Source organism: Canis lupus, chromosome 4 (assembly GCF_048164855.1).
Source record: "Canis lupus baileyi chromosome 4, mCanLup2.hap1, whole genome shotgun sequence".
Taxonomy (NCBI): Eukaryota; Metazoa; Chordata; class Mammalia; order Carnivora; family Canidae; genus Canis; species Canis lupus.
The window spans coordinates 27850343-27864000 of NC_132841.1; the positions used below are offsets into that span (position 1 = coordinate 27850343).

General features: G+C 40.8%; 1 protein-coding gene across 21 annotated transcripts in view; it reads right to left on the minus strand.

Moving 5' to 3' along the window:
• KCNMA1 (potassium calcium-activated channel subfamily M alpha 1) overlaps positions 1-13658 on the minus strand; it is a 718149-nt gene that overhangs the window by 298087 nt on the left and 406404 nt on the right. For 6 of the 21 annotated variants that reach the window (XM_072823726.1, XM_072823728.1, XM_072823734.1 and 3 more), the window contains exon 4: positions 12709-12732. The exons of the other annotated variants lie outside the window; for them this stretch is intronic. In XM_072823726.1, coding sequence (XP_072679827.1) covers positions 12709-12732 — 24 coding nt within the window. The remainder of the gene's footprint in view (positions 1-12708; positions 12733-13658) is intronic. 21 annotated transcript variants of the gene reach the window in all.

Below are 13658 nucleotides of genomic sequence, written 5' to 3' on the forward strand. Positions count from 1 at the left end.
GAATATTCGTTGACTGAAACATTTGGTCTTTCTACCCTCTGTGATAATCGAGCAAGCATCGCCAAGGGGTCTTTCCATTCAACCATTCAGTCTTTTGTTCTTTTATTCATTTTTGTACTTATATGTTTATATATACATTATTCTTATCATTCAACAGTTGAGCTAAGAATCTAAAAAAGGATCATGCAGACACCTTGGAGGAAGGACAAGCAGGAGAGACCATCAAATTCCTTAATTTCATATTAACCCTTAAAGAACTGACTTCTTTCTTTCAGAGGACACATACCAAAGCTAAAACAATCCCTCATACCCTCTAGCATGTTGGAAAAAGAGCCCGTTTTCAGTTAAACCCATGGTTGCATTTTAGACCTCTGTAAAGCCATTGGTTGATTAGGAATAAAAGACCCAGGAGCATCTCAGGAAAGCTGTGGAGGAGAGGATCCTGGTTGATGTTCCGGCTAGACTATGTATGGACTTTATGTACAGCACTCTGATCTGGAGAAAGAAGCGTTGCCCAACTGGTAAAGTTCAAGACCATTAAACCAAAATGTTGAAGCAGTACTCTAAGGGTTAATTTTTTTTTTTTTTTTGGCATGCAAGTTAACTGGTTTTGTGTGTGTCAAGCAGCCAATGCGAACCCCCAGCAGACTCTACTTTGTTCAAGAGTAGACAGTTCAAAAGGGTACTACTATACAAACTGGTACATGGCTTCCATGTGCTTTCCCGCGTCAAACTGATCAGAGGATCAGTGTGTGAAAAGTCCCAAGTTTGGGGCTGGGTGGGAAGCAGGAAAGCCTCATAAGCATCTCAAAGCTGTGAATGGAAATTCATAGTATACTGTTATCAGTAAGCAAATGGTAACTCTCAGGCCAGAAACATAAAGAAGGTGAGGTGAGGGAAAGGATGGGGAGTTTGAGGAGAAGCAAAATACTTCCCCTGGATGGAAAGCAACGTGGACCTCTGGACCAGGAGACGGCTAGCTTGAGAAGTACAGGATGGAGGATTTCCGAGTACCTCACTTTGGAAATCGCTGTACGCAATACCAGTTAGTATAGTTGTACTTGGGCAAGGACAATGCTTGGTTATTCAACAGGCAGGAATCTGTGCAGTTTGGGAATGCAGGGCCCACATAGAGGCATGATGGGGCAGTCTATGGGACTCTCCAATCATATGACATGCACTGGATTTATCCATTCTTGATCTCTATTACAAGCCAAACATGCCCTTTGTCATCTCCCAAATCACAAATAGGTGGGAAAACCTCCAGACAAGCATTGGGGGTGGGGGTGGGGGTTAATCTGTATTTGCATTTACCAACTAGGCAGACTGAAGAAAAAGCAAACACTGAAAAAACATTTCTTTTATAAAGGAAATGACAACTTATTGGTTTTCACTAAGGTGGGCAAGTGGGAGGGAAGATGGCATGGAATTTGCTTAGTTCAGTGCTGAAAGGAGGCAGGAGCAGAAAAAGCTAAGCCACTGATCTTTACCTCCTCCCCTACACGGGTATTAACTTAAATGAAAAAAAGGAAAATCCAGGCCTAGAGTTAATAAGTGACACTTCAGCAATCCCCAAGCCAGGATGGTGTTTTGTTTCATGTTAAAAACAAGACCCACAAGGTCTGCAGGCGTCAGGGCTCTTAGCTGCTCTAGTCACAGTGAAAAGAAGTACATGAACTAGGTTGACATAAATCCACTATAGATTGCAAGGGTTGAAGAGACAATGCATCTCTAGGCTATGTAAGCCACTGGTACGATATGCTACTGAAGAATGAATGGTGTGTGTATATGCGTGTGTAAGAGAGTGAGGATGGGAAGCTCTGCTGGTAAATACTGCACTCATGGTTTTACTTGTATGAGTAGTGACTTAGATGTACATTTAAATTCATATTCATCAAGACTGACAGCCATAATCAAAGGGACAGAGAGAAAGTTTTGGCTCCCAAGTCTATCACGGAAAACCCACTATCACTTCACCAAGGTCAAACAATAACCTTACTATGGCCCACACAACAGGTATTGGTTATATATTTGGGGGTCCCCTGAATTTCCTAGCTCCCATTAATTCCATGGCCTTTGTGGTTTATTTGGTAGTAACATTAAAATGTAGCTAATAGGTAAAACATTCGCTAGGTGTCCAAGAGAATGGGATAATTGGGGGGCAAGGTGTCAGCTCAATGCCACTGAGGATGTTTTGGTTCCACATAAACAGAAGCAGATGTTCAAAAGAGCATAAGGAATCAGGCTGTAGCAACTTCTTCCCATTGATCCTTTCCCTCCTTGTCATTTCTGCTGTTCCCTCCTATATTCCCCATACCCGATGGCAGCAATGAGAGGGCTCTCTGCTAAAGGGCCTGTGTTGAGAAATACACCTCAACAGCACTCCTGATTTAGACACAATGCTAAAACCTATCAAACCTTTCCTTTAGTACTTCTTTCAAAAATTTTGAGCTGATTTTAATCACTGTTTCATAGTATCCCTGAATCCTAAACTTTGGACTGAAAAAAGAAAAGGAGTACATTATGCTGCTGGTGCTAGCAGCTTTTCTTCTGGCAGAAGTTCACCAATGTTATGAGCATGCTCTGCTAGGATGGAAGAGTTGAAGAGAAGCAGGAAACCCTGAAATAATAAAGGGCCAGCCTCTGGCCCTACTTGGGACCCAGGTAGGACCTGGGTGATCAAGGAAGTCTGTTTTTTTGTCCCTTTTAGCTCTTTGCTGCTTGCCATAAGGGCCTAAGGAGAAAGGTCCTGCCTAGTTTTCTCAAGTGGCAGGAACTGTTTATCAGGATGCCCTCTGAGATAAATCCTCTGAGTGCCTGCAGTCCACAAACTCACACAATCAGAGACCACAGAGCAGAGATTCTAAAGCCCCATCATTTCATTCCCCAAATGGAAACAACCCATGGAGAAGTTCATTGATCTTATAAAAAGAAAATATATAATTCAACAATAAAAGGGTTGGCCATATCAGCCAGGATTTATTTTCCTCCCAAAGAGATTTTTATCTTAATGATTAATGCTCATTGTAGAACAGAAAATGAAATACAAAGCCCTCTTCCTTCTCATGTAAAATTAGAGACTTTCTTGTCTAGATACACAGAACTTTCAAGAGCTAGAAATCACTTTTTTTTTTAATACAAAAGAAAGTGACTCCGAATTACACAGTTAAATTTTGATTGTCATTCTGGTGAGGCATGCCCACATCAGAATGGCCTTTATGTGGATATATGTTGCCAGTAGAGAGAAAAAAAAAAGAGAGAGAGAGAGAGAGATGGAGTTTTGAGAACTGAAATAGGGATACTAGTTCTGGTCCTGAAAGAAGTAAATGGACTTTCCCTAAATTGTTCCTGGTTAACTAGTGACCTAGCAATTAGGGGACACAAGATAGTTGGTAAGCTGAGGGACTCTTCATTCTTAGACTCCCACAGTCCATGGGTCAAAGGTGAGATTAAAACCTTAGGCAAATTTAGTGTTTTCACTAGGACTCTAGGATTGAGACACTTCCAAAAGAACCTCAATAAAAAGTTGCTTGTGGTTTAAATGTCCAGTGTAGGAGAGAGGTCTTATTTCCTCTTGATCATCCAATAGGCATATCGTCAGTATTTAGATGTCTATAGAAGAAAAGAAGATTTACCCAGAATGGCAAATATATCTTTCTTCATTCAATTAACATTGTAATATGCAGTGAAAACCCTTGAGCAGGAAGATCCAATAGTCCTTCCCGAAACTGACTTAAGACCTTGTCTTTCCAAAGCACAGGGCAAGCAATGGCTGGCCACGTTTTCTTTCAAGGGGCAGGGACTAGGGACCAAAACAATCTCACTTCCAGTAGTTGTTCCTCTGGAAATCTGTATCATCTCCAAGAGGATGGCAATCACCCTCTGTTCTCAGCCTCTAAATTCCCCTGGTGTTTTCCAAAGTCTGTTTTCCTAACTCCCTGAATCTGGCTGCCCAACCTTATGAAGATATTTCTCCAGGACAGCGGTTCTCAAACTTTAGCTTGTACCTAGAAGGCTTACTAAAACATTGGCGGGCCCCTCTCAGAGTTTCTGACTTAGTAGGGCTGGGCTGGGGCCCTGGGAATTTGCATTTCTAACAGTTTCCCCGGATACTACTGCCTGTCTGGGGACCACAGTTTGAGAACCACTGTTCCAGAAGAACTTTCTTGCAATGACACACTAATTACGGGTTTTGCTGCTCGGGAAGATTCCCATTCAAACCTGAATAGAGATGATGAAACATTTGAACCCATCCCCAGATAACCAGCTGCATACCACTTAACTAATTGCTGAGATCAAGAGGGTGAACAGATATTTTCACTTTCAGGTGGGAACAAGGGTGGGGGGGAATTAAGACGATACAGAGAAGTAATTACAACACCACAATGCGAGCTTCACCGACATTCTAATTAACAGAGTGCCTTAGGAGCACATTTTTAGTTTAAGATTAAAAGCAAAAATGAAGTATAGATGGGGAGAGGTTATGGAGACCATCGTTTATGAAAGATAACAAAATGTTAAGCGGTTTTGGGACGTGAACAACAGCAGCAAATATCTGAGATGATTTAATAAATAACCACATGAGAGGGAAGGGACTAACTGAGGAACAAAATAGCACTTTGTGAAATAATTTCCAACACTTAAATTTTCCTTGCTCTTGCGTCTAGTCCCTTTTTAAATTGCATGGAGCCTTCTCAATTCCCACCAGGATTATGGACCACCAGAGTGCAGGCCCACAGCACCATAGACATGAATCAATACAATGAATTTAATGATTCCACACTCTTCTCTTAGTCTCACCTCTGCAATGTTGCCAGATTAATTTAATTAAAAGATGTCATTCATCTACCATCATGGCTCCCTCCTGCCTCATATATCAGCTCTAACCCCAGCTGTGAAGAATCTCTGAAACCCAACCTCACTACATGCCCCATTTTATTTTCCACCATATGCTCCAGGCCAAGCCCTTTGCTACCATGAGCTGGTACCTTCCTTATGTCATGAATGTGACCCACGTATTCCTAATTCTGAATCATTGCTTTTGCTGTGGCTTCTTCAAATGCTCTTCTCTCTTTGTGTTCAAACCTTTGGCAGCCTTCAAAGCTGAAAGAAAGGCTCAGCTCAGTAAGTTACTTGTACCCTCACTGACCTCTCCCATCTCTGAATTCCTATAGCATTAGGAGTGATGAATTCTAAACTGTCTTATAATGTTGATTCTTATCTAATCCAACATAATAATACCTGGCAATTGTATGGAGCTTGCACATACTGTCATATTTGGTCCTTACAACTTGGCAAAATAGATAGTTTGCTACAATCACCATTTTGCAGACTTCTGAGAAGTAGAGGCTCAGAAACTTAGGCAAGATCATGTAGCTAAGTGGAAGGGTTAGGACAGGGTTATTAGGACAGACCCAATATCCTTTTTGCCATACCACCTTACTTCTCCAGAAGAATTGCAACATCCTTGGAGAGGTAAGAGAAACATGATGTAGCATCTACTATCCACAGACCCTGGCATGGAGTTTTTTTGAAACAATGATGGTTGACTGATTTATAGACGAGGTAAAACTGCCTGAGAAAAATTGAATGTGTTTGTCAAATGGTCTGGAAAAATTGAGAGGAAGCATACCTATCCAACTTGTATCTAACCCTGCTCTGTAAAGACGGTCATACAGGATGTTACTAATACCCAGAAGTGCTTCCAGGGCACCTGGGGGGCTAGTGGCCTCATGAAGACTGACCCATCTGCTGAGGGTAAGTTCTTCTGCTTATGGAGAAATAACTCCTAGCTATCCATCTGCTTAAAGATGGATGACCCTCAAGATGCCCTGTTTTCTCTTACCCTCTCTTATTCTAGAAGAACAAGAATGTATGAGGTTTAGATACTTTAAACACTTTCAGTTATGGACTAAACAGTAAGTTTTTCATCCCATTCCATTCGATTGAAATAAAGAAAAATGATAACATCATATAGTCATGGATACTATGGAACTTATCTGCAACCAAGAGGGAGGAAATCTAAATGATTTGAGATTTTTCTAATAATGTCTGGATATATTGGGTAAGCAAAGTGCCTACAAAACAGAAATAAAAGTACCTAGCTGGTCAGAATATTATGAGAGCAAACTATTTTTAAAAGGAGGCAATTCTTTGCAATATACTCCAAGTTATCGATATTATTATTCAGATAATTTTAGGTTTCAGAAAAATACCTTCTAAGTTAATAGTAATAGTGGATTTAGTGCAAATGACACAATAGTAATTAACCACTGAGAAAGTAATAACCTTTATTTAGAACATTGTCTTCTAACCTAGACAGCACCCTAGGTCTCGAATAGATCCAAGGATAGAAAGCTTTCTATCCTTTAGCTTTCATTGGTGCCTCCATTGTACCTTGGCAGAGTTATCCACTTAAGAGCTTAACTTTCTGATGTTGGTACTTCTAGTATTTATACTCAGTGGAGCATACATATATTCAATAACTTGTGTAGGTTTTATTACTTTTATCAAACAAAAAGCAGCCTCTTCTTTTGCTCATCATCTTGACATTATCCCAGAACACCTGAGTAGCTATCTTCTAAGATGTTATTTTTGTTGATGGGGGAGTTTGTGTTCAGTCGTCAATCAATACTAAGGACAATGACCTCAAAAGGCACCTTTTCTAAATCTTAAAACACTTGTTTTGGACCTTGCAATGGTTCTAATGTGAACAGAAAACATTTTTGTTACTTGATCCCAAGGCAGTTGGTTAAATGGCTTTGTTGGGAAATCTTCAGTTATGGGTTTGTATCAACAGGTCTATTAATCTTTCTGACAGCATCAGGCTTCCAATTACGCCTCCACTCAATTGACAAGATGTGGTCCAATAGCCACAAACATATGCCTCATTAGGGTTGTGTTGCAATGAATGGGAACAAATGAAAAGGTGGCATATAAATCCTTACTATTCTGGGATCCCATGTGCTCTGTCTTCTTGAGCTCTGACTGTTATGGAGAATCCTGGAACAATGAGAGCTGTAGACTTCAGAGCAGTTGTATGGCTCAGGATATCTACCTGAATAATTGGTCCTAATAACTAAATATTCTTCAAGGAGACAAACAAAATTACATAGATCGCTGATGAAGAGAACAAAATATGTCAGTTGCTTACACCCTGGATTTCTCAGTGAAACACACTGATAATCTGTTTTCATAAAACTCGATGGTGAAATCTCTATCACTATCTGATGGAATTCCTCTAAATTTTCTCACAAGATTTCAAGATGCTATCTAAGCTTAAGGTCCCCTTCTCATTTTCATTCTATATCTTTTTATCCACTTAGGCACCCAAATAAGTAAAATAAGAGCAAAATGTGGGTATTACAGGATATTACTAACCCCCAGAAGTGCTTCTGGGGCCTCTGAGGGGTACTGGCATCATGGAACCTGACCCCATCCACTGAGGAGGTAAGCTCCTCTGCTTGTGTTATCCATTTGCTTAAAGATGGATGGCCCTCAAGATGCCCCAATTTTCTCTGTTGAAGTTGAGAAGTTGACCATAAGCATGGATAGCAGTTAGGTAGTTTTGGAATTCAATGGAAGAATTAAAATCCCAGCTCTAGGGCAGCCTGGGTGGCTCAGCGGTTTAGCACCACCTTTAGCCCGGGGTGTGATCCTGGAGACCCAGGATCGAGTCCCATGTCAGGCTCCCTGCATGGAATGGAGCCTACTTCTCCCTCTGCCTGTGTCTGTGCCTCTCTCTCTCTGTGTCTCTCATAAATAAATAAATAAAATCTTAAAAAAAAATCCGGCTCTATCATTATTAACTGTATATTCTTAGGCAAATAATTTGACCACCACGCCTTGATTTTCTCATTTGTAAACTGGAGATAAGGATACAACCCTCAAAGGCTGTTGCAAGAATGAAATCAGATATTGAGTAAAGACTAAGTGCTGAACAGGTGATAGTTATTTTTAAAACTCAGTTAATAACAATAGTGATAAATAAGAACTATTTATAGAAAAATGCCAAAAAAGGCAATTATCCAAAGGAACAAAAACTGATAGAATCAATTATTTCACACTTAATTTTCCATTTGTACCTGCTTTATTGCCTCCTTATTGAGTGTTGTAACACAGTTCAAATGTCCAATAAGTTGTGCAGTGAGCTAACATCTGCTGTCATTCTATATATTACAGTATTACATTTGGGTAATACTAAAGAGGAAACACCAGGGAAATTATATTTCCATGAAGGCAGCCACATAGTCTCATAAATACTAAATAATTAACCAAGATTTCCTGACAGAGAAAGCCATGAGTCACTTTAATGAGTGGTCACAGGAGGTTGTGTATTCTTTTCCTGGGTCTTTAGCAGAAGAGAGAGTTTCATTTGCCTGGTTGGCTTACCATGAATTTGGAGTAGAGGCAGGGGATGAACTGGTCATATGTCTTCTAAATATCTCTTCCAATTCTACGTCTGTAAGATCATGTATTTCTTCACTGTTGGACTCTTGGAATGATGTCCAAGACAACCTGCCCACTAATGTTTGTTTTTTCCAATTTGTCTACAGACTACAATTATTTCAATCACAGTTGTTACCAGACTAGAATTAGTGTTCATATTTGCCAGCAACTTTTATGTAATAAATCAGAGTTAAGCTACTACATAAAACAGAGTCTTGCCAAATGAGTGCTGCTTTGGTTCTCACTGAACTGTCTGAGAACCCATGACTGATTGCTCCTTACTCTTATTTCTCTACCTCCACTGACTCCAGCCTTCTCTTCTTTAGTAAATTTATTTATCTAGTAGAGGGATGTGATGAGTAGAGAATTCAAATATACACACACACATACAAATACTACAGAGCAGACTAAGAATTTTTCAAGGGCAGGATCAATGAGCATGTACAGTTGTAGAGTGGTACATGTGGGTGGTACATGTGCACACACATGTGCACATACCCACAGCCTACCAGCACAAGTGTATGCTCTCTACTCCAACCTCACCCTGGGGCCATCCACAAAATAGGATCACTTGGGTAAGGTGATTAGAAATAGGGAGAAGATGGAGGTTTCAGGTCTGAATGAAGAGCAGGGAACCAGACACAATGCCTGGTATGGGGAGTGGGGGGCTGCAGGAGCTCTGAGCCCTGGAGCCAAACTACTCTCTGCCTACAAAAAAGGAGACCTGAAGAAGCAAGAAAAGCAGATTCATCCTAACACCACTGGATATCAAATGTTGTCACACATGTGCCAAGAGGCCCATAGACAATCATCTCTTGCCAGTAATAACCACTAGTCAGCTCTTAGGCACTGGGGGGCAATTGCCTGCTGTCACCATTTCTTAAGGAGAGAGCAACCATGAGGAAGCAGCCTAGGGGCACAGTTTCAAGGTACTTTGGGCTCAAGGCTTCCTAAGTAAATTATGAAGGTCTCATAATTGCATAGAGAATGGTAGGGGCTCCTAAGGTAGAGCAGGTGGGTTGGGATTCCCACAGTATAACAGTCTTTCACATCACTATGGGGCCTCTTTAAACTGTTATTGGGTGCAGGCTTCAAAACTCCCATGTTTGAGCCTTCTTCTCCTGATGTCTGTCTTGGATTCTTCTGGGTATTCCCTGGTCATCCTACTAGTCTCCTACTTAGCTTATGCCCTATGCTCCCACCCCGTCCAGCTCCGTGGCTTTACTGTAATTCTGACACACCTAAATAGCCTGACCTTGGCAATGCCTCCTTGCTATGGGTCTACCTACAAGGATTTAGAGTGGGAAAGCCAAAACTACTTAACCTATACAGCCAAACCCAGCCTGCTCTGGGACCCAGACTGACAGCCTAATCAGATGGGGGTAATGAAGATGCAGGAGACAGATCCCTTTCCTATTCCCTTCATGGAACTCCAATTTCCTGACAGCAGGCTAAGGCACGTAGATCTGCTAAAGTTTCAATCCTGCAATCTGCCAGCCACATCTGACTAAGCAGAATGGCACACATCTCCTCGGTGGTCTCATCTGAAGAGCTTCAATGACAAAGAGCACCAATGCTAGAGGCCTGCCTGGTACTGATCTGGGGAGGCTCAAAAGCATTAGGGGAAAAAATTACATAAAGAAACAATGGTTCTGTTTATCTGCTTTGTTTCACTTTGCAGAATAGAAAACACTGTCACATAACATATATATACTCACCACCAGGACACTGGCATTTGTTAAAGGCGCCCCACGAATTTATATGTGATGCTAAAGGATAATTATGATAGTTTTGTTTCTGACATCCTGAGGTTGGGTTTTTTTTGTTGAGAATTTTTTTCTAAGAAGATACTGAGAAAGACCCGGTACAAATTCTTCTGATATCTGGCATAGAAAACAATTATACCTTTATATTACACAAGAAAATAAAATAGCTGTGTCTTAGCTCTGTCTTTGGCTGACAGCTGAGGCGTGGAAGTTTTGTAAGTATTCCTATTTAGGAGTTTTGTTGGGAGCCCAGCAGCCTCACAGCCAAAAAGGAGAGCCTGAGATGTTGCTGATTAGAAGCCATGAGTCTGCTGAGTCCAAAGCAGGAGTCATGCCTTAGGAATGCCATAAAGTGACCTGAGCAGTGGGGACCAACATCACCACGGAAAATCAGATGTGACAAATTACCTTTAGAGACAAATTGTCATCATTAACACGGAAAATAGTAATGGCTTGTTAAACCCTATGATTATACAATCATAACTTCAAGTGTATATTCTTCTAATTTCCTCTTTAACTACTTCATGAAAATAACTTCTTACCTCTAGGAACATTTCCTTCATTTTTTTCTTTCCCATTTGCTTCTGGTTAGCACTGGAAATCACTTATCAAAACTGTCCTGCTCATAGCTCAGAAATAATAGCACTTTCCACCATATTAATGGTGTCCACCTGACTTCTGGATTCACAGTCAGAAAGTAACAAATTGTACACTCATCAGGGTAAAGTTTCTTTTTCCCTGCTTCCTTCTGCAGTTCCCCTTCTTAATTCTGTTGCCATATCTTTGATTTTCTCTAGAGTTGTTTCCCCCCTTACTGTAAAAATAAAAGCTCTCTGAGGGAACCAGGATGTCCCTAGGCAGCTGATTTCTTAGGATTCTCTTTCGTCTCCATAAATGAATCCATCTATTCCACCCCCCACCCGATGTCGGGTTTCAGAAATCCTTTCATTTTATCTGGAAGCACTGTGTTTTTCTCAGAACAAGGGGTGGGTCCCTTTACTAAAGAATCCCAAAGAAGAGAATTAGTTGTTTCCTTCACCAAACCCCCAGATGAAGGAAAGCTCTGGTAAAGTGAGAGCATGTCATCGTGCTGGTCAGGATCACCTGCTCTGCATAGGTCTACACTATAATTCCATCTAAGCTCCTGTCAAAAAGGAAAATGGTTCCATTCAAAGGGGCTTTGTACTGGTTACCAAAAGAACAGGTTATTAAATTCTAAGTGAAGTCTATCTCTATAGGGTGAATAGGATATGTTTAGCAGACTAGGAAGAAAAACATTGTGGAAAGAACTTTAATCTACTAAATCCCTTGGATATGAGAAAATCAGGATTCATGAAGAAAAATGAAACACAAGATATGAAGCTTTCAATTTTGTGTCATTATGACTGCTTAGTGCAGAGTTTTAATCTAAGAGGCTCTAGAAAGCTGGTTCCACCAAGAATTCTCTAGGAACTCTCATTCCTGCCATAGGATTATCAGAGTTTGGGAACGCCCATCTGTCATTATTCTCAAATGACAGCCAAGGTATGTATAAAATGTAAAGCATCTATTTATGGGAAATAGTAAAATATCCAGTTCAAAAAAAGATCTTAACAATTATTTTTTATTAAAGTTTATTCTGAGGATAAAACAGAGCAAAAAAAAAGAGAAAAAAAAAAAAAAAAAGAAAACCAGTCCTAAAAGGAATCATTAGACACCGCTAAGGCAAAAATATATCTTAATGAGAGAAAATGATCACAATTACTAATCAGTAATACTGAATGCAATGCCAACATGTTCCAATGAATATGGTATTCCTTTATAGTACTACCGCTTTACATCTTTTAAAGTTGAATTAGTGGCACTCCTGTTTGCACAATGAATAAACACAAAGGCCACCGATTGTATTTCTCAGGACATTTAGCCTAAGAGGTTTTTGGCTTTTCTTTTAAGGATATACATTTAGATTTTTATTAATCTCATTAAATCTAAGCAAAACCAAATGAGGGAACAGTGTTCAGAAAAATGTGATAAGGTACCATAATTCGTCATTTGGAGCACATCCATGCAGAGTTGGGAATTTGTAGGGCTGATCATCAGCTTAGTGGTTACTTGGAAAACCGACCCTTGCTTCTAAATTCCATGGTAGCCTTTGCTCAGCATACATCTAAAAACAGGATATTTATTTTTCTGTTTCCCATTGTTTTAGTCTTGAGTCTTCAAGGGACAGAGTGGCCTTCGTGGTATCACAGCAAACTGAGGACCCATGAAGATGTCCAAAGAAAACACTAAATCCCAGCGCTTTAGTGTATTGGAATGCTCACCGCATCAATTCCACACATGCGCCCAGTGCTCACTACATTCAGGTCCGGGCCTTGGTGGGGAAGCTTGCAGCATGCATGGGCAGTGCAGGAAAAGGATTTGGTTAACCTGGAGGCGACAACCGAAAGGGCAAGGTTGCATCATGCAATGAAAACCACAGCTTGGCCTTAGCTGCCATGCAGAAAAGACCTACATCAAAGAGTCTGCAGTGCGGCTCCTGGGTAAGAGTCGATATGAGAGAGGTGAGTTACTTTAGCAATGAAAGACACGGGCAGAAAAATGTTCAAACCACTCTAAACAGAACACTGTACAGAGCACTGGCATTACACGCGAGAAGAGGCAGCGTAGGGGACAGGAAGGGGAGAGACAGAGGAGGAAAGGTGAGGACAGAACTGGTCATCACGCTGATGAGATGGTTTCCCTGGCCATCCTTTCGAATGCATGTCTTGTTATAATGTATGTTGCTTCAACAAACAACCTCATTAGAGTCTTTAACATCAACCATAATTTTTAAGATGTTCTGAAAATTCTGAAAATTCAGGAGAAGCAAGGCATCAGTTACATAAAAATACACACCATGATTTCCTGTGGTTACAGTTTGTTATACAAGCAGAGCTCAGCTGGTCAGATAAATAAGAGACAGTTAAGTGCCAACATCCTTAACACTTTGGTTACAGAACTCGTGGTGACTCTCGAGGTGTAACAAGGCAGCGGAGCAACCCAACCAGGTCATGAAAGCTCGGGGCAGCGCAAACTAGGTAACTCTATGCCACTACAGCCCCAGGAAGGCACTTACGACCCTTAATTTAAACGCACTCCCAAGGGGTGCCATCTTTTCTTCATGCCAGCATGGATGGCTGGTCAGAAGTGAGTTCTTCCACACATACCTTAACCATTTCACAAAACCTTAGTTACAGGTAAGACTCCCCAAACACACCTTTTATCAACATTGATCAGAAAAAAAAAAAATTAAAGTTTTTCCTAAACAAAGAAAAATAGTACCGATTCAGCAGGAGCCCATCAAGTGCCCCTCTGATGTCAAGGCCACATGGGGTATCTGAGAACTGCCTTCCTGGGAACTGCCTCCTTCACATCTGCTTTCCTTTCTCCTCCCCCTTTGTCTCTTGTGATCTCTGACACGTT